General features: G+C 37.9%; 1 protein-coding gene across 3 annotated transcripts in view; it reads left to right on the forward strand.

The window, feature by feature from the left end:
* Positions 1 to 24408, forward strand: part of CDK14 (cyclin dependent kinase 14) — a 342320-nt gene that overhangs the window by 236915 nt on the left and 80997 nt on the right. For all 3 annotated transcript variants that reach the window (XM_050971254.1, XM_050971252.1, XM_009085938.4), the window contains 2 exons: positions 5489 to 5628; positions 9666 to 9812. In XM_050971254.1, the coding sequence (XP_050827211.1) occupies positions 5489 to 5628; positions 9666 to 9781 (256 nt within the window). In that variant the 3' untranslated portion in view covers positions 9782 to 9812. The remainder of the gene's footprint in view (positions 1 to 5488; positions 5629 to 9665; positions 9813 to 24408) is intronic.

Consider the following 24408-nt stretch of genomic DNA (forward strand, 5'->3'; position numbering starts at 1 on the left):
TGGGACATGTCTTTTCTAGGGAATGTGCACAACCCAGGACTGCTGTTGGTAGCCCCATGCAGGTGTGGGGTACAGTCCCAACAGTGACATGAAACACTGGCTCTGTTTGATTGTATTATTTACTCTGTAGTTTGGCTTGAGGTACTTCTGTATTGTGCTGTAGAGCAAATTCTGTATTTTGTGATTGATCAGCAACAAGTAAAACACTGCTTGAGTGAGCCTTCAAATGATTTTGTCTTTCTTTGTTCATCAGTTTTAGTCCTCGATACACTTTGTGTAAAACACTGAAAAAATGGTAACATCTTTGCTCTGTTATATTCTCATCTTGTGTACTTCTTTATGCCTTCATCTGTATCAAAGGCTAAAAGCCTAGCATCAAAACTTGCGTTCACTTGTTGTGGTGGTTTCTTGATGGCTAAATAAACCCTCCAAAGCTCCATGGAGGCACCCCGGGCCCGTTAGGGAAGCGGCTCCCGCACGCTGGAGCTGGCGCGGCGGCTCTTTGAAGACAGTAGGTGTTCTCTGCATGGTGGGAACAACAGAAAGGCTGCTGGAGCTCCTAAAGAGGAAATGCTGCTCGGCTAGGCCCTGCTCTGATTCGTGTTTCATGTCGCTGCTGCTGCTGCAGGATCACGTGGAGATTCAGAGCTATGAACTATCGAGTCACGCGTGGGCGTTGCTGTATCAGCTGGCTAGAGGACCATGCGTTTGCAAAGTGTTCACTACAATGCACGGTGTTGTACCGTTCTGTTCAGAGCTCAGGAGAGGCTAAAGCCTGGCATGAGGGGAGCAGGCTGCTGTCCTCAAGCAGCCTTGGGTGAAAATGGGGAATACAACCACTGTGGCAGTGCCTTGGGAGGTGAGCTAGCACAGGGATGGTACAGGAGCCCTGTTGTTGGGGGGACCAGAGCATCCTCTGTGAGATGAGCTGGGAGAGCTGCCACCTGGGCTGCCTGATTCACACCAATTTGTTACTTCTCTTCATACCATTAAACTTTAAGCTCTGCTAAATGGTGTGATTGTTCAGGTTAACTGTGGTTTTGTCTTTCAGCACTTCAGGTTGCAGGAGCTTGCTTAGAATAAAGAGCGAGCTGAAATTTCCAAAGGGAACTAGGTGCCTCACTCCTCTAGGCCATGCTATAAATGCCAGTTGAGAAATGAATTAATGATACACTGCAAGAATCATATCTTCACTTGGAAAATGTGCACAGTAAATGATTTTTGCTTTGGGAAGTATTTACCTCATACTGCTAGGAGCATATAGACAGCATATTATCTCCATTTGTTTTAATGCCCATTTGTCTTAATTATTAATGTGAATTTGAACTGCCTTCTTCGTTGCATTTAAAAGCAAATCACCCCAAGTTCAGAAGTTCACTGCACATGCTCCAAACTTTTTTTTTCTTAAGAGCTTAAACCAAACTTCAGTGATATTAGTCATGTTCTGCTTGACCAAATACTGACCTTCCTTTGCAGTAGAAAGACATTTAAGCCTGTTTTCTGAAATTAAATCAAATTCTTGTAATCCAATGAGATTTACAACTGCTCAAGTCTAGTCAGATTCATATATATTTCAAGTGAGACAGGTTCATATGCTATTTGTTTTTCTTGAGCTAAGGCTGTATATAGCATTTGGGATTAAACTGAAAATCAATGTGTTTCACAAATGTCATCAGAGTAGGTGTGTAAAAATATTCACAGTATTTCTCAAAACAATATCTACATATTATTTAATGCTCATTGCCAAAGGTTTCTCTGTATTCTGCTGTGCACCACATTTTCTGAAAGTATGTATGCTGTCATGGCTAGTAACTGTTCCTCAGTGATTAGTGTGACAGTAAGTGAAGCGTGAATATTGAGACTTGCCATATCATGCATGCCAAGTTCCTATATGGCCCAACTGCTGTGAGACAAAACATGCTATTATGTTTTAGACACAAAGCCATATTGTATGAAATTCCATCCTGTCTCGTACTGAAAGAGGTGTATTTAAAAATGAAATCTTTTACTTATTCAGTTCTTTTTGTTAACTTCTGTATTAGGTATTTAACTACTGAGCCCCATCAGAAAATTTAGCCTTTGTCTCTATTGAGGAATCAGGTTTCAAACTTAAATCAGACAAGTTGTTAATGTTTTAAGGAGGATATTTTAAAGAGAATATTGGTGAAAAAAAAAAAAAGAAAGAAACAAAGCAATCTTTCCAATGTTCCGACCACTGAGGGTATACACCAAACAGGGTTTTCCAAACAATTCTGATGTAGCAAATGTAACTTTAATACATATCATACAGTACATTTTTCACAAGTAGAGAATAGCTTGTCTTTAAACAAAGCAGCAAAATTAGTCATGCATTCCATTAAAGGATTGGTTTTTAAAACTGACAACCTTAGGAGCCAACATGCACGTGCTTTTTGCAGTGGCCACTGATTTCCAGAAAAGATCTTTGCAAAAGACATGAGTTTTGGAGAAGAATTTTTTCATTGCTGTGCAAAGCTCCATAAACAAAATTAATGTAGAACTTTAAAGATACAGCTGAGCTAGGGGAAAGTGGTGATTTGATCCATGAGTTACTCAGCTATCTTTGGCCTGTATTACACATGAGGTGACGCTTGATCTTTATGGTCCCTTCTGAGTTTGAAATTTATAAATGCTTGGAAACATAATCCTAATAATGTAGCAACTGGAATCTTCAAAGCACTGACAAACAACTAACACCAACCCCACAGTCCCAGCACTTCTTAGAAGGTGATCAGGGAAGATAGATCTAATATTTATAGCAGATTGAAATATTTTTGCAGACTGTGCAAAATGAATTTAATCTCCTTTCTATTTATTAATTATAAAACTGCCTCTAATTATGACTGATTTATTCATAATTATTTAATTACTTGATGTGATTATTTTGCAGCCCTAAATATTTTTGTTGGATTTATAGTATATTAAATATATAATGTGCTGATTATTTGATGTTTATCTTTGGGTTCTCAACTGATTTCTTTTTTTTTTGTCTAAACTGAGAAGGTGACTGGCTTTCTAAACTGTTCCTATTCAAAACCTGTTCAATTTATATTAGTTTTTCTGAATTTCTTGCAAAAAGATCTTAGTAGTATGCCAGGTACACTGGTGACCATTAATGCAGTCAAAATGTAGCATCACTCTGTTTGAGGAGCTGCAGATGACGTCCAAAATTTCACTTGCAAGTCAGAATCTGTTGATGTTTGAATGTTATTTTCTTTGGCTTTGCTTTGCCTTACCTAATTAGCACCTCCACTGCATGTATGGATCAGCTAAGGAATGGTGTAATTCTTGTATTGGAGGGTAATATTTCACTGCTTAAGTGACTGATTTTTCTGAATTAACAGTAGTTCCCATTCTAGACAGAGCAGGTTTACTATAGTTCCTAAAATCTTGCAGCTACCTCTGCAGGGAAAAATTACATTGGTGAAATGGTTTGACACAATCTCTGAACAATTCATTGGTGAAGGGGGGATTAGGACTCAGGGCTCACAGACTCAATATAATCACCATTGCATGGAAATTTTGGATGTGTAGAAGAATTAATACCAATTCTCCATGAATATTTGCCACTCCTTTTCCTTTTCTTTCTTAATAATAATCTTTTGTCTTGGTATTTTCTTGTGTTCAGTAATGAAGCTATCTGTAATTGCCACAAAAGTCTATTGAACATTTTCAACAATCTGGTAGTTTAAATAGTCTGGAAGTATTCTAATTTATAATGTAATTTATAAGCAATGAGTCTTTCATTCAAGGTGTTTTTCTTTTGTCACAAACTGAAAATGAAAACAGAAAAAATGTGCCCATCAGAAACAGTGGAATTCATCATCTGTTTAACCTGAAATAGCAATTTTGAAATCTAATCCTGGGAATTCAATAAGAGTATGAGTGATGAGATGCAATGCCTTAAAGTGGTCAGCACTCCTAAGCAATTCATCCCTGGGTACTTTCTGGACATATGTCCTGCCAGTTCTCAAGAAGAGATCAGATAGGCACAGTATTCAAATTTCCATCTAGCATGCAGTTGCTAGAAATTAAAAAGACAGCCAGTGGCATATTTTTGAATGATTGCAGATATCAGCATATCATGCATATGCCAGTATAATTTAGGATAAATGCTTTTGCCTTTCTCTTTTTTAAAATTTAAAATTAATATCTAAAATTGGGGGGGGGGGGTTCACACGATGGTGTGGACATGGGCAAAAAGTTGTGTCTATGAAATTTGTAACTTAAACTTCGCACTGTAGTAACCTTTTTTATTTATTTAGTGTTTTCAGTGTTGTCTGTTCTTTGTTTAAGAGACAATTTTCACTTGTGCCTATACTCTTTCATATAAATCATGCCATGTCAGCCTAATAAAAGAGCAATGCTGTTTAATCCATCTTCTTGAATTTTTTTCTGGAAAGTCAGTTTGAGCTGAAAAAAATGAATATTTGCATGAAACATGCTGTAGGATTATTGATTTTAGAGGATAATGTAACCTTTGTCAAATGCTGAGTTATTTTGGACTGCAGTCTACTATCTACTAGTTTTGGAAAACCAGTGCATTGAAAAAACCTTTTATAGAATTTGGCATTTACCTAATAACACATCTTTACTGAGCAAAGGCATGGCTGAATTTATGAAGTTTCCTAGTAATAATAGCAACGCGATGTCAACAAGATTCAGCATGTATTTTTTGACTGCATGTTACAAAAAGCTTGGTGGCTTTAGAGATTTAGGAGGCAGCTGTAGCTTACTAGACCCAGGCCACATCTTGCTGATTACCATTTTACTGTCTCCACTTCAAGTCTATTACTTTTTAGATTATATTTTCTTATATTATTGCCAAGGATTTAGCTCCCAGTGAAACAGTAAGTTTTCTCTGTTTCTGTAGGAAGCTTAGAAAAGATAACTCACTTAAATTTAATGTTTGCGTTGCATTAACACTAAATGAGGAGTCAATTCCCTGCCATGTGAATATATGAACAAATAAGAAGTCAGTACTTCCTGAAAGACAAATGTCTTTGTGAAACATGATGAATGTGTTGCATGTTAAGCATCACTGGATTTTAACATTTTATACATCTCAAAATTGTGTGGATGTTGCTGTTATTGTAAGCTTGGATTTCATGTGTTCAGATGGTAATAAGCATTTGTTTCCAGCACTGTAAATTTTCAGTTTGTCAGTATGCTCAATAAAATGTAAAGGGATGAATCAAAACAGTTGCTTTCAAGATGCTGTTGCTCGTGATGCTTTAGCATAGCAGGCAGGGCATATGTGATATGGTGTATTATATGCTCTGTAGTTGTAAAATTTGTATGAATTTTGAGCTGTCAGTACAGAAATAATCAATCAAATCCCTATCCTAAGGAACACTTTTCCTGGTAGCACTCCTGGCTATTAAGACTTGGTGTTTCAGCTGTGCTGACTGGAGATGGAATTAGAATAATGATACTGTTTTCCAGAAAAACCTTCTTGTTTGTGTTTCAGGCTGAGCTGTGTGAACCATGCAGAAGATCTAGCTTCCAAACTACTCCAGTGTTTCCCAAAGAACAGATTGTCAGCACAGGCAGCTCTGAGCCATGAGTACTTCAGTGATCTGCCCCCACGGCTATGGGAGTTAACTGATAGTGAGTACAACCACCTCTAAATGGATCAGAAACAAAGATTCTAGTTCAGGCAGATGCATGTGTGTGTGCTAACCCCCACATACAGACAGCCTCATGGACACACAGCCACACAGAATACGTGACTGCAATTGTGTAGAGTGAAATTACATAGTTAGCTTGACACAGGACAAAATGAATTCTTTTTTTTTTTTTTTTTTTTTGCTATCTCTGCTCTGCAGTCTGCAGCCTGCTATCTTTGTATTTGATTATGCGCGGAGCCAATAGAATTCTCTGAATTGTCATAAAGCAAAAGGAGAAATGCAATTTACATATTTAGTGCTTTTCACTTACGACATACAGTACTTCTTAACTAGCTGCAGCACACAGGATAAAAATCCAGCTGCATTTGATTCACAGAATCTCTGTGTGTTCCAGCAGTAACCTTTACGAAAGGACTCGACATTCAGAAGTCTGGGAAACACAAAGTAAACAATCACTTAATTTGCTGAATTTACTGTATGAAGAGGATGGCAGATGATATTCTTAACTAAGAATGCTTTATTTTCATACGTCCTTTTGCTTCCTTTATTAAACAGAATGCATTCCAGTTGACTTGGCAGAAATGTTCCTATCATCATGTTTGCTGTCAGTTATCTTTTTAGTAATTTTAAATCATTTATATTGTATGTCTGCATGTTGTTTTTCAGTGTTAAAAGCACACAACTATTTATTCCAGGGAATAATAGTATCATGAATGATATTTTTTATTCAGAGAAGATTCTATTATTATAAAAAGCTTTCACAAGGGAATAACAGTCAGTATTTTGCTTTAACTCAATAGGGTGAAGAGACACATGCTTGCATTGCAGCATTGTATGTCCTTTTCTGCTTTCAAACATGCATCCATTAGCAAAAGATCTATATCCAGTACCTCAAGGCAGAAAGTTCAGAGACATGACAATGGAACATGTGTGTTTGACTATGGCTTATTTAAAAGTTTGCTTCTAAAAACTAAGCTCTCTTTTTGAATATTCATCCACAGTAGAATCTGTTTACAGTAGTGTTGGTACAAAAACTTTCGTCTTCCTAAAGTTTGTCTTTCCCATTCTCAACAGCTGCAGTAGTCACATTTTGAGCTGGTTCTGTGGCTTGGCTGTCCAAGCACCTACTCCCAGCTCTGCTCTGAAGAGCACTCTCCCATTTTTAGAATATGAAGATTAAAATGAAAACATCACCAATAATTTCTGTCCATCACTATCACAGACTGTGTTCTGGCACTGCAAAAAGATTCCCAGTTTCCTCCTCTGCCATGGTGACACCCCCACGCAGTTTGCTGACTGTGGTGCTTGATAAGCAGAAAATTTAAATGTTCAGAGTAAGTTAAGGCAGCTGCTGTTGAAAGTCTGCCTTTGCAGAAACTGAGGCAGAGATTCTTTTCTTCAGAACTAATGAAACATCAAGAATGCCAGTTCTTTTATCCAATTTCCACCAAATGGAAAACAAAAATCACTCTGCAGTGGTGACATCTCAATCCTTGTGACTGTGTGATTTAGTCTAGCCAGGATTTTGAATTCTGAATTCTGCAGTAGCACTTTTCTGTTAATATGGACTTATTACCCACTTGCCACTTAGTTTATCAGTCAGTGGCTAAATCCAGTTCTATCAGTGAAGTAAATGCCTACACATTATCACTCTGCAGCAGACTGCCAACAGAGACAGTCTTGTCCTAGTCATTAACAAGCACAATGTATGCAGAACACCAGAGGGGAATTAAAACCACAAAAAATACCTCAGGGTGGTATTTTTAATATGAGAATTTAATTTGTAATTTCACAGATTAAGAATTTTGGCTGCATTAATCCTTTTATCAGCTCACAGCAGGTTATTTGCAGAAGCATAACCATAAGGCGATATTCATTGGCAGAAACACGTCTTTGCATAACGTTAAACATCAGGAGCAGTGAAACCTTTTGAAGGGGGGAGAATAAAGATGAAAAATCATTATATTTTAAAGCAAGGTTCTTCTAAATGCCTCCAGTAAAATTTTGAGTTACAGAAAGACTATTTCTGCGTCTAGGAGATAATCATTATGAAGCATAAATCCAGATGCAAGAAAGGACAATCCCAGTATCAAATACTACAATCGTTTCTATTTAGTATGACTTGGATATACTTGTAAACATATTTACAAAACAAAGAAGTCATATACTTTGGAGGGTTGTGAAAATGTTTACTGTGTAGTGAAATTACCAATTTTTGTGATTCTAGTTCTCTTTGCTAATATTTTACATCAAGAAACACTATTGATAGTTAATTAAATATAGTTATAAACATATTGAGTCTTTATGTAGAAACAAAATTAGTGCTTTCTAATTTGGACACCACCAGTGACTTTGCAAACCCCTGTAGTGAGCAGTATTCATCATGGAATATATTTTTGTCTAATGCTGAATTGTAAATTTTGGGATTTAGCTCTTAAAACCAGAGAAAGACTCATATGTGGGTAGGAAAGCAAAAGGGATGAATCAGTCAAGGTTTTCCATCAGAAAATTGTTTCCTTGGAATCACAATATTTCACAACAGTATGGTGACTCAGCCTACACTGAAAAAGTAAAAATTAAGTGTTTGACTTTCTATTCTGGTTTTGACCTTTAGTACTACATATTTGTATTCTATGTAATACTTTATAATATATTTTTTCAGTGGGGTTTATTTTTAAAATGTGTGCAAAGTTAGTTTATGTGAAAAGCACAATTTTGCTTTTCTTACTTGGTTTAGTTTCAAGTCAAGGCATAATTTCAGTTGGGTTGGAAGTTCAATTTCCAGATAAACTCTGTCTAAAAGGTAGCCACTTTCAGGTTTTGAAAATAGTACATTAAAAATGTAGAGCAATGCAGTTCTGCTAAAAACACCTTGTCTAGGAATACAATGCAATTTGTGATGCAGCATAGCTTTCATTCATCTGAAAATTGAGCCGTAATTTGTAGATTAATCCTTTTTACTAAAAATGTGTACTTGTTATTTTCTATTTTAAAACAAATCATCCCTCCCACTTTTCTACTTTTATATTTGAGAGCTCATATTCATTTATTTGCATAAAATATCTGTCATTAACAATGTGTGTTACCGAGGATAGCAGAATAAGAAATGCAAGTTGAGATGTCAAACTATAGTGGGAAGGTCTGTGCCTCAAGCAATAGCCAGGTCTTTTAAAGACATATAGATGAAAACAGAAACTTATAGGTATGCTAGTTGTTAGTGCAAAAAAGAAAGCTCTTATGGCCCTGATTAGTTCTTTAGCATTTCCCTATGGAATCATGCAGTGGCAGCTCTCATGAGGACATTGTTCTATGGAGGTTTGTTTTCAGGATATATTAAAAGTCATTGATTTTTGCCCATCAGATTGAGGTATCCTAAGTAAAAATGAGTTTTCATATTATCAGTATGTTAGTTCTTAACCATTTGCATTTGGACTGCTGTGATTATTATCATCATGTCTCCTAATAACTCGTTGCCTGGTGTGACATTGAAATTGTCAAGGTTTTTCTAGCTCATGCAAAAGGGGATTGCTTCACATAAAAGATTTTTGAGTTCTTGGGATATTTTTAACAAGCTTAGTTGTCTTTAGTGATTCAGAAAAGAAAGTCAAACAAGATAGTTCAGTTCTACTGATATCAAGATTCTGAAGATGTAATATGTGATATCAAATTACTGAAAAACTTTGCTGCATGTTCTACCTTCTTATTTCTAAGTTCTCTCAGCAGAAATTTGAAAGTGGAAGTTATTCATTATATGTTGGTGTAGAGGACAAATAAACACACACAATCTGGAAAAAGGTTTTTTTGAAGTTGTTTGCAGCTAAGAATGTTTGCACCATACAATTTCCATCATAATGCATTCAGCTTCTTTCCATTCAGATTTTGTGCAGTGCTTACTGGCAGCAATAGGTGGTATATGTATTTATGTGTTGTGTTTCCCATATATATTAATTATTTTTAAATTACTGCTTTTACTGCAAAAAGAAACCAAAGTTTCTGAACTGAAACTCTCTTTTACAGTGTCTTCTATTTTTACTGTACCGAATGTAAGATTACAGCCAGAGACTGGAGAAAGCATGAGAGCCTTTGGAAAAAACAATAGTTATGGCAAAGGTGTATCAAACAGCAAACACTGAAGAATACCTATGTTCACAACTGATAATGCAGGTAAGACATGATTACTGGAAAGGGTATCTTTGAAAATGCTCTTTAGTTATCTTTAGAGAAACAAAATACAAAACTCAATTGCACGTCCATATGCAGGCTGATACTCTGTTTTTGCAGTTTTGCAGTCCAGATGAAGAGTGTAAGTACTCAGGAATGAGTGTCACTGACAGGTTGAAAACACTGCAGAAATTGGTGCTCGTATATTAAATGATAGTTTGCCTCTAATTTGGACTGATACCTTTTTCCCTCCTGGTAAAAGAGAAGAAAAGAAGAGAAGAGAGAAAATACCTCTTGTGAGTTCTGTTTTTAAATTTTGGGGCAAGGAGGAGAAATTCTATGATTCTATAATTTAAGGTCCCTCACAAGCCTAACCATTCTATGATTCTGTTATTTAGTAGGTTGCAAGTCTTGGTAGCAGAAGGATGTTCATGATAAAGAGATGCTGTCATGTTAATGATCTGTATCACTGGATCAACTAATACTAGTTTTGTTCAACCATTGTTATTCAGCAGTGAAATAGTGTGTAATGTGAGTTCTGGTGTTTTAAGAGCAGAGCAGAACTTGGGAAGGCCAGGTGAACAGACAGGCCGCTTACCAAATTACAGCAAGGGGATGGTGGAGTTATATCATGGCATTAATTGTCTTCTGCCCACATGCACCAGCCCAGTGTTTGTTCAGTGGGATTTAACACTTGGCAGACTCTTCCAGATTAGCAGTATTTCTTTATATAGCTGCTTTGCTTATTATGCTTCTCTAAATCGTCTCATACCGCAGTGTTTCACAAAATACCTTAAGAGCAGATTCTTTTCATTCAAAAAATCAAGGCCTGCCTTTTGTTTTTCTTGTTTGTTTTTAAAGACAAGGTTGCTTTTGCATGTTGAGTCCATTTTAACATTTAACAGTTACAGAAGTTCTAGGAGCTGACATAAATGCACATGCTGCTCATATACCTATTTGAAGATATGGTCTCCTATAAATGCAGTTGATATTCACATGATGTCTATATTTAGCTAAGTCTGCTTTATACAATATCAGACATAACTTTCTCTAATGAATTACATTTGGGTTTACTGTTGTATGCTTATGTAAAACTGGGGTTTTTAACCCTGTAATGCTGTAGAGTCTTTGCCTGACAGGCAGTAACTACTGAAAAACTGGAATGAATAGATTTTGGTGCTGACAGCCTGCCCCAGTTTTTGCACAAGCTCTTCGCCAAAAACCCATTTAAGATTCTCTAATGTCAGAAATGAGGCTGCCTCAGAGCAGTCTGTTTACATCCTTATTGACAAGCTAATCCCTACTTTTTCCTGGGGCTGTGTCCCTGCAGACATCTCTTCAGCCTTGTCTGTTCTAACATGACATATCATCCATCTAAAGTATACTCAGAATGTGCCCATCTGCTAAAGACCTTTTGTGTAGAATCTTATGTACAGAATCTCAGTTCTCATGTACAGAATCTCCTTTCTGTTGCTTCCAAATGAATGCAATTTTTTCTTTATAAAATATGCAATGGAAGGTTTTTTGCAAATGAGCATGTAAAACAGTACAAAAGAACCATTGGATCATTCTTACTGAATATCTCTTTAGGCAGGTACAAATCACTGTTTTAAATTTTATATGTGAACAGAAAGACAAAACCAAATCTACTCTTTCCATACATCACTGTACTGTCATGGCTGCTCAACCACAGTTTTATTACAGAATAGCATGGCTCATTGTGAAAGGTCTGAAACCACTTAGCAAATGTTGTGATGTGTACATTATTGATTACATTTTTCCACTGTGGCTTGGGACTTTGTTCTGTCAGGGGCTTACAGTGCAATAACATATCAGCTCCATGCTGTAGTATTTGACTTGTGCCACGAGATGAGGACCAGCAGGTAATCCTGGAACAGTATTAGGACCAAACAGAGGTCCTTGTACCATGTGGCGAGCTGGGGATTAATGACATGAAGTTAAAATTCATCGGGAAGCAGGAGACCTGTGAACATGGGAAATAGATTTGGGTGAGGAATTATTAGAACGGGTGAAAACCTTTAAAGGGCTGAGACTACCAAGCAAGTAGAGATGTGAGTCAGTGTGGAAAATGAAAGGAGTTGGCAAAAGAGACTGGAGTTTTGGTAATGTGAAAAGAAGATCTGGTGAATGGCAGGTGGCTGTGATTTTAGCAGTAGAGTAGTGACTGGCAAGTAAGATGTTCAGTCAGTAAAATGTCTAAGTTGTGAGTCAGTCACTCTAGCAGAAGATTAGAGCTGCAGTCAGCAGGAGCGTAGCATTAGGGGAGGGGTATTTATTACAATATATTCTCTCAGAGTCTCCATTCACAAGGCTCAGTGAAGCAAAATGATGCATGAATAGGAAAAGGAAAGATAGCAGTAGCTCTCCAGGGCCATGAAGTTAACAGGTAAACAAGGCAAGTAGAGTTAGAGAGATGGAGGCAAACAGTACAGGATGTTTAAATGCCAACAAGCATGAACACATAGCATCCCAACTCATGTGGTAAAGAAAAATTAGAAGGGGCAAATATTGCAAGGAAATAGATCTAATTATTAAATAAACAACAACAACCATAGCAAACAATATTTCTAACTTGTCTCCTGGACAAGGTAGGCACATATGTGTTTCACTCCACTTCATGGGTTGACTTTATGCATATATAGAGGTGGCAGGGAAGTTAGGAAGGGCTGGAATTTTGAGGTATTCCAGTATCCTTCAGGAAGCTGTGAAAGAAAAAAATCTGTAGATAGTTGCTCACTAAATCCTCTAACACGTGTGTAAAGAAAAGGTTTGTAATTTTTTATATATTTTTATGCATTTATACATTGTAAAGGAATTTATTAGAGAAACCCCCAAAGAAACATGAACAAGGAACCATCTTCAACTGTCTCCAGAACCTGGTGCTGAAGAAAATTCTAGTCTTACATCCTTCCTCCCTTCCTCCCTCCCCCCCCCAATTTCCCTGGCTTGGAGGTAAAATAGCAAATAAAATTGAGAGACCCAATAAAGATGTTGTGCCAAATCTTTCTGTGATAAGAAGTTATCACCTCTTACTGTTCTCACACACTTGCTAGATGTTAGTGCCCTGATAGTGCACCCACTGAATTAAATCCACGTTTCTTTAGGGTTTGGAAGGCAAAAAGATTAGGGGAGAAATGGCTGAGACATCATCTGCTGACTTTGGGAGCAGCAGTCTCTTGCAGATTGGTGAAGGAGAGGGACTCAAGGCAGTAAATTTGTAATTGGCTCCATCATTGATTAGAGCTTGTCTTAAGCCCTCAGAAACTGGAGCATCTCTGAGAATTTCTGCAGTCTTTAAAATACTGTAGTGCTTCAGCTGCCTGTCTACAACTCACAAATCAACTTACCACTTGAAAAAGCAGTAGCCTAGGACATGTTTCTGAAAACTTAGATAACATCTGTCAGACTTGGACTACTAATGGTGTCTTTGTAGACCACACTGTGTCATTGTCTTGGGCTCCAAGAAGAGACAACACATTTATTCCAGTACCCGTGGGGAAAAGCCTGACATTTGGACTTAGCAAGGTCAGTGCTGAGGCTGCTCTCTACTGGAGAAAATTAGCAAATATGTGGTAATAAGCATCACCACACACAGAAAAGTCTGTCAGCACTGAATTAGATGGGGCCTTTTGACCATATCTACAGATCTTTAAAGGTTTGTGATAAAGCCAAATGTTTTTATTTTGTGCTTGATGGTTTCCATTGATATTTTTTTTTCTCCATGGGGAGGAAGCATCTCTGTAGAAGCATTCCTCATCTCTACATGTCTTGTTGAGTTATACTGTATATACTGAAGTCATCCATCTTTACAGATCTGTTTTATTGAGGCAAGAAGGGACTCTAAGAAACTCTAGAGCTCTGTTTTCATTTGGCTAGTGGAATACATGGCTAAAGCTTGTTCCTCTCTGGAAAGGATGAGTCAAATAGTAATTGAAAAGACAAGGCATTACCTGATACCAGATAACACGTGATGTTTTCTTGTGGTGATTTATAATCCCCAGTTCCCATTGGTGGGCCAGAGACACGAGATGTGTTTCTGGCCTATTGTCTGCTTCCTGGAGCCAGCAGGGACAGCTTCATTCAGGATGGTAACACCATATGCTTTTAAAGTATTTAACCTGTATTACCATAATGAGATCCCCTGGCTTTCTAAATCTCTTTGACAATTCACTGAAGCAAAACAAAAAGTGGCCTTTATTTGTATTGCTTCACCACATGCACATGCATCCCAGCAATCCTGAATGTCAATCCCAGGGTGCTGAATTCTTTCTTCTGTGTCCATTTAAGCCAGCAACTGACACCAGCCCAGCCAATCGAAGGGAGGATGGCATCATTCGGGCCAGCTCAGCTGTGCAAAACAGAATAAAGCTACAGAGGTGACAGTTACCACTATAATGGCAAAAAGTGCTGGTTATTTGGGTGCTTATGACTGGGTGTGTTCAGCAGCACAGAATCGTTTTGGAAAATTACCTTTTTCTCTTTGCTAGCTAGAGAGGCGACTGTTGTTGCATCCCCATCCAATGGTTTCATTTTTGTTTGTCATCCTCAGTTTTACTTTTATAAATTGTTTAAGAATATCTCTTCAGCCCTGCTGTGTGGGAACATATTTTTTGCCTGCCTTGCCCGAGTCAAGCCACAGGGAAGCTGTAGTCCAGCAGTGTGTGTGACCAGTAGTCAGTATTGAAAAGTCATTTTCATTCACTACTCCCCTGCATTTTCTCTGTTCCGGGTACCCCAGTGTCGCTAAAACACTGTGGCAAACCATGTACTGTGCATCTGAGTCTTCATCTCTGCAGCTTCAGGGGATAAAACTGTAGTAATTACAGTGGAGAAAGGGCTGCATAAAAGAGAAATTCTAGACTGAGAGACTGCAGATCAGCCAGATTTTGTCACTGTTGATTTAATCAAAAGCTCAAAGTAGCCAGTAGTGCTTTATATGTGTGAAATCTCAAAATTCAGTGTAAAACCAGATTGGGAGAGAAAAGCAGAGCTATAAAAGCACAGCAGTAGCCAATTTAATTTTTTTAATGCATTTTTTTAATAGATGGATTCAGATAGATGCGTATAAACAGTCATTGTGCTGCTGCAGTTGAAAAGATGGAAGCCTAAGCACTGAAGATGGGAGGTTTAAATTTCTCTTGCATCTTTTTGTGCCAGACAGTGTCTATACATGAATGTTGAGGGTCAGTTTAATTATTTAACTAATACTGGATTTGCATAAATTGGCTTTCCTGAAAAGGCTAATAAGATGCAGTTGTGGTGGGCAGCTGAAAGCAATTTGGGTTTGAGTCCAGTAATGACAGTACTAAGAAGAGTTGAAATTGTAACATCAATTTTGTAAAATGTTAAATTAGTATTAAGCTGTGAAAGATAACTGCAGAATCCAAGATATTTTTTGGCTCTCTAGTACTTTTAGTGCCATTATTTTCTTATGGTAACAACATAATGGCTTTATGAGACTGTTCCAGCTGTGCTTTACTTAACACTGAAGAATAAGATCACCATGCTGCTAGAATATACCCTAAATATAACACACAAGGGAAAAACTCCAGGCATTGGTCTACATTTTCCTTGTGATATCTATGATCTTATTTCTATTGATATAAAATAAAAGTTATAGACTGAGTTTTGCCCTCTATTCAACCATAAAAAAATCCCCCCATATTCTCTGGACTCTGCACAGTGAGTGAAATGGACTGGACTGAGGAAATAGCTGTCCAGTGCAAGGCTGTTTTTGTATAAACTACCCATCTGACCTAAGTGACATGTGGGGACTGAGGATGGAAGAACTGTCTCCCAGGTCCCCAGGTATGCCTCAGGAAAGGAAATCCACTCCCCAACCAAGGAGCTCATAAGGCTCAGACAAAGTGTTTATTGGTGTTTTTTGTGTCAGTACTGTAACAGGTCACCTTGTCTCTTGTCATGTGAAATGCAGTCACTTAATTGAACTCCTTGTAAGTAGTAGAATGCACAATCTCTTGATTTTCGTTATAAAAAGAGTTGGTAACATAATGCACAGAGGTGTGGAAAGTGAATTGGGAAGGATGGTCTGGCTAAGAAAGCTGAACACCAGTTCTGATGAAAGCCTGTCCAGCCTGGAGACTGAAAGCCCAGGAGAGCATCTATGCCTGGAAATAAGCACACTGAAACAAGTAGGCATGATCACGGTTTCTAAAATAATGGGAGTCTTTTTTGGAAAAAAGAAGGAAAGAAGGAAGCAGAACAGAGAGGGGAGGTCTTTACATTTTATTGTTACATACCCCACTTGGTAGGACAAGTATTTCAAACCTCCATTGCTAGGAGATATTGATTTCTTCCCTGCACTTATATACTCTATGTCATTTGGTGGGAAAGTAGTGACTACATATTTATTGATATTATCTTTTTTTTAATTGTAATGTGTCATGGCCAAATCAGCTGCAGAGCTGGTGGAAGGAAAACGAAATATTACTACTATTATGGATAACTTTTTTGAAGGACAATACTGTATTTCCTTGTACTGTGGCATAGTATGGAGCCTATTTTCAGTTCATTTCTAATGCATGATAACTTGCCTTCAGCACTGTGAAGATTCATTTTCAAATGATTTTTAGTGTAGAGGTTTGTAATTTTACAGTCATTTATGCGGTAGGAAAGATATTAGTGATATTTGCATGAACTCATGTGCTCGGTCGCAGTGCTGTTTATCTGCCTTTCCAGTTTGTTTGCTCATAAATTTAGGAGACAAAAGGCAGAATCCTCTGTGCCATAAGTGTGCTATATTGCATTATTAATATTAGGATAGCAAGCAATTCCCACTAGACAGTCTTTGTGGTCTGTTCATGCTTAAGAAGTGTCTAGGCATGAAAGGCCGTTTGAGTTCCAGGGTGCTGATAGTCTGGGATGACATTTGAATGCGCCGAGGACAATGTCTAGATGACAATGACTGGGAGGGAGGCAAAGGCGGGTCCCCACTCTCCCTGCTCTCCCATGGACAGTCACCTCTCCTTTAGGATTATTTCCTCACATGACTCCTCAGTTAGGCTTTGTCTAAGAGGAATGTGGAACCACTGGAGGGGAGAAACTGAGGTTTCCAGACAAAGCAGAGGCTTCCAATGCTGACAACACAGCCCATAACCCAGAGAGACAGCAAAGCTAATGAGAGGCACTGCCTCTCAGGCACCATTTGCAGCATTCAGAGTTCACAGAACATTTTACTTTCAGACAAATTGCAAACAAGAAATGAAATTTTGTATTTCCATATACCAGAATCTTTTCTGTGGAGGACAAGGTTTGTGGTGCTGTTTTTCATCTGTAGCTTATATTGCCTGATTCTCCATTAAATAAACAAACTAAACCAACCACTGCAAGATTGGGTATTAAGACACCATCCATTAAAGTAAATGTGCACTGAATACCTCTAGTTGTGGGGGAAGTTTCTTGCCTTAAAATGTAGCAATAGTTTACAACTCAGCTAATAAATTATATTAATTTATTCTTCCCCATAAGTAGGATGAGGATGGATGTTTTTCCCACATCCTCCTAGTGTTAACTGTTTGAGGAGGAAAACTCAAAAAATACTGAATCCTCATTTAATAAAGATATCTAATGTAGAAGAATAGCCCTGGAACAGCATCTTTGGATATTTTAAGAAGTGGAAACAAAATTGAGTATTTTCATAATTTTTTGGTCTGTTATAAATTATAAATGTTGTTCTGGGCCATATATGTATTTTGAATGAGTAATTGTGGGCAATAGTTCTCTGCCATTGGTAACCTAGATTTTAAATCTGTACAGTCACTTCTGCAACCCTCTTTTGATATTAATATAAAGTCTAATTGTGAACTATATTTTCTGGGTTTTTTATTGTAACAGTAAAATCACAACCTTTTTATTTAAGTTTTCTCCCTGAAATTTTTATTTTACAATTGCTTTTAATACCTTTCTTGTTCAGTCTGTGCATTACATGTGTATCAAAATCTTATAGTTAGCTTATAGTCTGAAGGAAAATAAAATCCGCACAATTAAATCTCTCCTTGTGTGCTTGAAAGATTCAGCACTGAGTAATCTGTCACATCATAAAAGGAGCAAAGGAACAAAATCAAAACAACTGAGTCATTATCATGACTCTGCTTGGTTTCAGCCCATGAAGTGACATCTAGACTCTGCAGATACTGTATTTGTTGTTTTGTGTATCTGTGTGCAAACATTTGTCGATATGGAGGTGTAAATGTTGCCAGCATTTAAATTAGGTTAAAAGTGCTATTTATGGCTTACATCAACAACAAAAAATATTCATAATCATCCCTAGGTGAAGCTTCTCATTTAACGAGCTTACAGCTCCTAATTAATTCTGTAAAGAACACCATTTGGCAGAGCAGTATTATGAGGTTTGCATATTGATAGTGGCAGGGAAAAATATATCTGTTTTCTATTTATATGGTAAAATTAACTTCTGTTCTTTTGAAAATGGCGCATCTCAGAGGTATTGCTTTAAAAATGGTCTCAGGGTGTAAAGAAAGCAGTAATAACAGCACCAGGCATTCAGTTCTGTCCTAATTTTCCCACCAGTTTTTCAATGTTTCAGCTGTCTCAGAGACTGAAAGTGCTCTCATTAGGTCGCTGCAGAGGCTGCCTGCTTGCCTGCTCCATCACTCTCCCGAGCTGCCTCTCTCGCTCCCCCTCTCTTGCTCTCCCCTTTTTTTCCCCTCCTGCCTTGGGAGTGACTGTGAAGATCATTTGCTGGTGTGATTGGCAGGTTAGAGCATTCGATCAGATGAGTTCCTCTTAGTGCAGGTCAAAAAGGCTGGTTAGCAGGAGCTGTCGAAAAATGCCAGCAGCATTCGAAATGGGAAATGTCATGACTTCGAGGCAGGGGGTGCCACCTGGAACAGAAAGCCCCCAGCTCATTAGCAAGTTACAGGATGCAAGCTTAACTGGAGGGAGCAGAGGAGGAAAGATAATACCCAATAGGGAAAATTATTGTGAAGTGGAATTGATTTCATGTATAATTTGTTTATCACTAGAGGGGACAAATGCTGTCCTCCTGACATGTGCGGAGGAGTGTGGACTATGAATGAAGCAATTTAGCATAATCTCCAGGTTGAGCTCTGGATTTAAAGAATGCCAACTTCTTTCTTCCCAGCTGTGGAAGTGATCAGGTCATGTTGTATTAATTTAACCTGACATACTCTCAAATGGTTTATCTGGGCAATTTTAGCAATTTAACAGAACACAGCAGATACGAGCTGCATTCATTATTAACATGGGGCAGTGGTTTGTCTTCTGGATGAAGTGGGGTTGGGGGTTTACTGCAAGCTGCTGTTGTTAAAAAGACATGTTCCTCTTGCAAGCTGAATTATAAAAGGACTCATTTTTAATGCCTAGTCGGACTGCATAAAATCAGAATGCAATTTCGGTTGCATGATATAATTTTATTTCCAAGAAAACCTACATACCCTGTGAAAGTATGGATTTAAAAATAAATAAAGCATTCAGGCTTACTGTATAAAATTTAATCTGAAATGAAGACTACAGGGGCTGCTGCCTGTCAGGGACTTAAAGAATGCAGATATAAAACATCAGCATTACAAAATGCTTAGTCTTCTCCAAGATATTCTGTAGTGGTAAAATTGCAGACAAACTCTTCATCCCAGGCAGTTTAACAAGCCCCTGGCTATTAATATTGCTAACCATTCATTTGCTTCACTGGTCTGTATTTTAGTACAAAAGGTATATTGCATATCAGTAGAAAAGGCTGCATAGATTTTTCTCCCCCCTCCCCCCCCATTTTTTTTCAGAAATGTTAAGAAAATAAGATGAGGTCATGGTACCTGCCAGACTGTTTTATCATGGTATCTTTGTGCAGCTTTTTGCTAGCTCTGCTCTTCCTGAAGACAATGGGAGTATTCCATGGACTTCAATGGGAGTAGAGCTGGCTCCCTTATCAAAACTAACATAGACACAACAATACCATCTCAGACTGAGAAAATGGGATTCAAAAGCTGAAAGGGCTCCTGAGAACTATTTTTCAAACTGTATCCCTTCTTGTTAAGGAACTTTGTCTTTTATATATTGAATCCATACTTTTCTTAGAAGTTTGGAGCTCATGCTCTTGGTTGCTCAGTCTCTTGGTTGGATCCTGAGGAATGTTTGCTTACTGTTCATATCCTTGGCTTTTTTCAGCTTTCATTTTCTTCGATCCATCAAAGTTTTTTAGTTGGTAATGGAGTAGCTAGCATTTGCTTTGTTGAGTAACCATAGGCTGTTGAATTTCCCTTTCTCCACTGAATGTGAATCAGAATCAGATTTTTAAAAGGAGTTTCTTAATCAAAATATTTGTACAGAGTCTTACAGATGAGTGCTTTCTGTTTTGCATTTAATGTAAAAAGCCCAGATTAACAGCCTGATAGTTTGCAAAAAAGAAGTTGCTAAAGCACCATAAAAAGGGCATTCTTTACCTTCCAGATACATTTCTAGTGTTGAGTTCTTTCAGATAGGCACTGTGAACACTAGCTGCTGTAGTCTGCACTAATGAACACACAGGCTCTGTCCTTTGCAAAGCTGAATAGAGAGAGCAAAATATCAGAATAAAATGTTCTCTGTGCAGATTCTGTGGTAGAATTTTTCCCACCTTGGGTAGCTCTGCAGATGCCCAACTAGTATTTAAGTATTTAAGTAAAAAGCTGGAAACTAATTTGAAAAGTTCAGAAAGTATTCATTTCTTTATGTCTGCTCTGGTACTTTGTTTGGGGGAGTGATATGCATTTAAATTATTGGTATGGAGTTTGAAGATTAGGCTTCTGTTGGGAAAAGAGAGTAAACTGGGAAATCTCCAAGTCTTTTAGCTCCATGGACTAAGGGCTGGGATCAGTAAGCACTGGACAGACCTGCTAGATTTTAAGCCTGAGGTATATTTGAGGGATCTGTGGTAGCTGTAGTGTCTGTCTGCATCTGGCAACAGCTGCTTGGACACAAGAAGGATGTTATGGCTAGGAAATCTGGCAGGTGCAGATAAGCTCTTTTCTAGAACTATGTGTGACACAGGTTAGTGACTTGTGTACGTCCTAGGTTCATGACCAAAGAAGGTATCACTCAGAATTAGAAAAAGCAGTTCAACAACTAATATTTCCCACATATTTACATTTTCCAGCAAGAAAAAGAATTGTAGTCTGAAACAGAAGAACGAATTTAACCATCACTCTTCATTTTTTAGCAAACTTCTAGTTTTTCAAAACTGACACAAGTATTTGCTTAGCTTCTAGGGACTAGATAATTCAAATGAAGAATAATGGTCTGGAAGGAATTAGTAGTAAATTCCTTACTGCCCCTCGAAACTTACTATTCCTGCAGTTGTTTGTCATTCACTCAAATCCTGACTTCTCTCTTATTCTAAATAAGTACTGGTTTGTTCCTTGACTCTCTATGGAAGGTCAGGCAGAAGCAATGAGTGGGGAAATCACATATTCATCATCTGATTTTTATAGGTTTTCCCCTCCAAATTTTTGAGGAATCACTGGACTTGCTATTGTGTATTCTGTGACACTACCAATCTTTGTGAATCACTTTTTGGGTAAGAAGAAGCTCCAACAGATGGTCTGTATTCCATCAGTGACTCTTTTGATCATTACTTGTATGTAAAACCACTTTCTGTATGAATTGCCTTTGTCTTTTTAGAAGGTGGATATGTGGAGAGTGTTGGGAAAATTGAGTGAGCCCTGAGGTCATCTAAATAACTCTATGTAATGTGAGCAGGTGTTGATGAAATCTGATTCAATCAGTAGCATTTCACCTTTTGCTTTATGTATTATATTTCAAATTAAGTAGAGCAGTATAAAACAATCCATAAATTGAAACTGGGATTGGGTCATACCACTTTTTAAATGTATGTGTGCAGTTCTTGACTTTGATATCATTCACTTTTTAATCTTCTTTTTCATCTGTGTTGTTAACTTGGGCTGCAGTAAAAGGATATATCTCTAAAATTTATTTTTTAAGATTTTGCCTTACCACCATGTTGGGTTTCTTTACTAAGTCTTTCTCCCCTATACTAAATATCCCACAAATTATTTCCATCTATTACTAAATCTTCCCAGGGAAGTAAATTGAGATAGATTGAGCATATTGAAGATTTCTTGACCTGATCCTGTCAAAATCCTTGACCAGGAACTTTCTGCATATGTTTTGATTTTCTTAGTAGCTGGAACATTGCTTTTGGATCATTAACCCTTGCTATTTTTCCCCAGATGACATAAAAGCTGAAATTTTCTGAATTTTCAAGTCCTGGAGCTGCTTTTTTTGTGTAGTCTGTCCTCCTCTCCACAAAATAATCTCCAAATTTTCTAGGAAACAATTTTCTGTACCAGCTTGTGTGGTATCAAAAGTAGGAGAATTGCTAATGAGTCACAGCACTGCTCCTGTCACCAGACAGCAGGACAGGGATCTCTCCTTCATCCAGACTCCTAAATGCAGGGCAGAGAGACTGTAGCACACCTAGGGATTTAGAAAGATGTTTGCAATGTGCCTCAATGGAGCAGGCTGATTGAGAAACTGAATTCTCTTTCCATGAGTTCCTGGGGAAGGAAGGGAGTAAACACAATGCAGTTTAAACACACGGGCCCTTATAGAATCATCAGAGCTAGAAAAAGTATCCTCAGGGTCTGGGTTGGAGGAAGCAACACTGGGCAAAAATGCAGGAGTTCTGCCAGGTGAGACCTTTAAAGCTTCTTATCTATGTGGTGTTTCTCACCCATTTTATTTTCATGGAGACAAGCACAGTTTCTTGCTAACAAACATCAACATTTTTAGCTCATGTCTATTGAGAGATGCTCTGTTTTAAATTTCTGTTGTTAATCCACTGTGTGTTGTGATCACAATAATGCACAGAAGTTAAACAAACATCCCCCACCCCCAAACCTCCTCCCTTAAGAAAACAAAATCCCAGACCAGACCATGATGATAAAAGAGATCATTAAGAGTTTCAGCAACAGCCTGTCAGCTTGGCTCTTAGTGTGTTTTGCCTGCCATTGAAAACCATATAGATCCACAAATTTGATTGAGTCTAGACAAAAAGGGAGGGGAAAAGGATTTTAGAAACATTTTATCCACCTTACTCTTCAACATTAAGATTCTTTTTTCACAACAGTGTTTGCACTCTAGTGTTTGAACTAAAAAAAAAATGGCAGTTTTAAAATTCTTAGATATTTTACAAGGTTAAAGCAGATGTAATATCTTTGTAGATGGATGCTCAATTCCAAAAAGTGCGACGAGGATTGTTAATATGTGAACATAAGCAAAATAAGTTGTTACCTGACCTTGTCTGAAGTTTTGCTGTTTCTCTTCCTTATCTCTTTTTTTGTTTATTGACTTTATTTGTTGCATTATGCCTGAAACATTGACTATAAAATCCATAACTCACAGATCCTACTCACCTTGTTCATGGAAGGCCCATGGAAAAAAAAAAGGTCAGGCAGAAGAGATGAGTGGGAAAATCACATATTCATCATCTGATTTTTATGTTTTCTCCCCCAGATTTTCCGGGGGGGGGGGGTTCCAAGAGAACCACCGGAACTTGCTAGTGTGTATTTTGTGGCTCTGGCCAAATGCTGCATAAGAATAATGAACCTCAGTGCTGTCTGTCTCACATACACATACACGGCCCTGCCATGTATTCTTTGCAAAAGCCAGTGATTTCTTTGCTCCTGGTGCACATCCAGATGGGAAGGAGATTGGAATGTGGAGACACTTAGCTTTGTTGTCTCCTGCTTTTGTATATGCACTATGCACATTTATGATGGAAAGGTGTCCAGTAGGTCCCAAACTTTCTGAAAGGCACAAGAATTTCAACAGATGCAATGCCTATAGGTATTTAAATAAGCCAGAAAATGGATAAGGGCAGAATTGAGATCATATTTTTCCTTTTAAGGTAAACAATCCATGTCAGATTCCCAAAGCTTCCCATCTCAACAATGATAAACATGAGCTGGATCCATCATACCTTATCCCTGTGAGACCCCACTGCATGCAGTGGGTCATGGTATATGTTTGTGTTGTGGGGAGGAGGGAGGAAGAGTGTGTAAAGTGCTTTACATCTGTGTAACTTGAATATTTTAGGTTGTTCAAACACATCTACTCTGGTGCTAATGGAAACAGAGATCACTTATCACCATATCCAAGGAATTAGAAATGTATATTCATGACTCCCTGTTACCCAAATAGGATGTCCATCATTCTGCATTAATGACATGGCTCTATTCTACTCATTTCATTTTTCTTTATGTTTTACCCAGCTGAATAGCTCAGCGCTGCCATGGGGTCCTGTATCGTATGGCAGACTTTGCCTTTTGAACTGCCCACATCACAGTTTTCTGCAGCTCCCTATCTCCACTGTCATTCTTTTTCTTTACTCTAAATGTTTCCAAGGAGGAAGAAAAGAAAGAAAGAAAAGATTAAATAAAAAAAAAGGCAGGGGGCTTGGGGGGAAAGGAGGGGAGAAAGAGACTGCTGTGGAAAAATAAAAGTTTAAAAGAAAACCAGAATGAATGCTTCACTTGTTGGCTTTTAGCACAATTACCATACCTTAGGAAATATGCAGGGAATA

The sequence above is a fragment of the Serinus canaria genome, chromosome 2 (assembly GCF_022539315.1).
Source record: "Serinus canaria isolate serCan28SL12 chromosome 2, serCan2020, whole genome shotgun sequence".
Classification (NCBI taxonomy): domain Eukaryota; kingdom Metazoa; phylum Chordata; class Aves; order Passeriformes; family Fringillidae; genus Serinus; species Serinus canaria.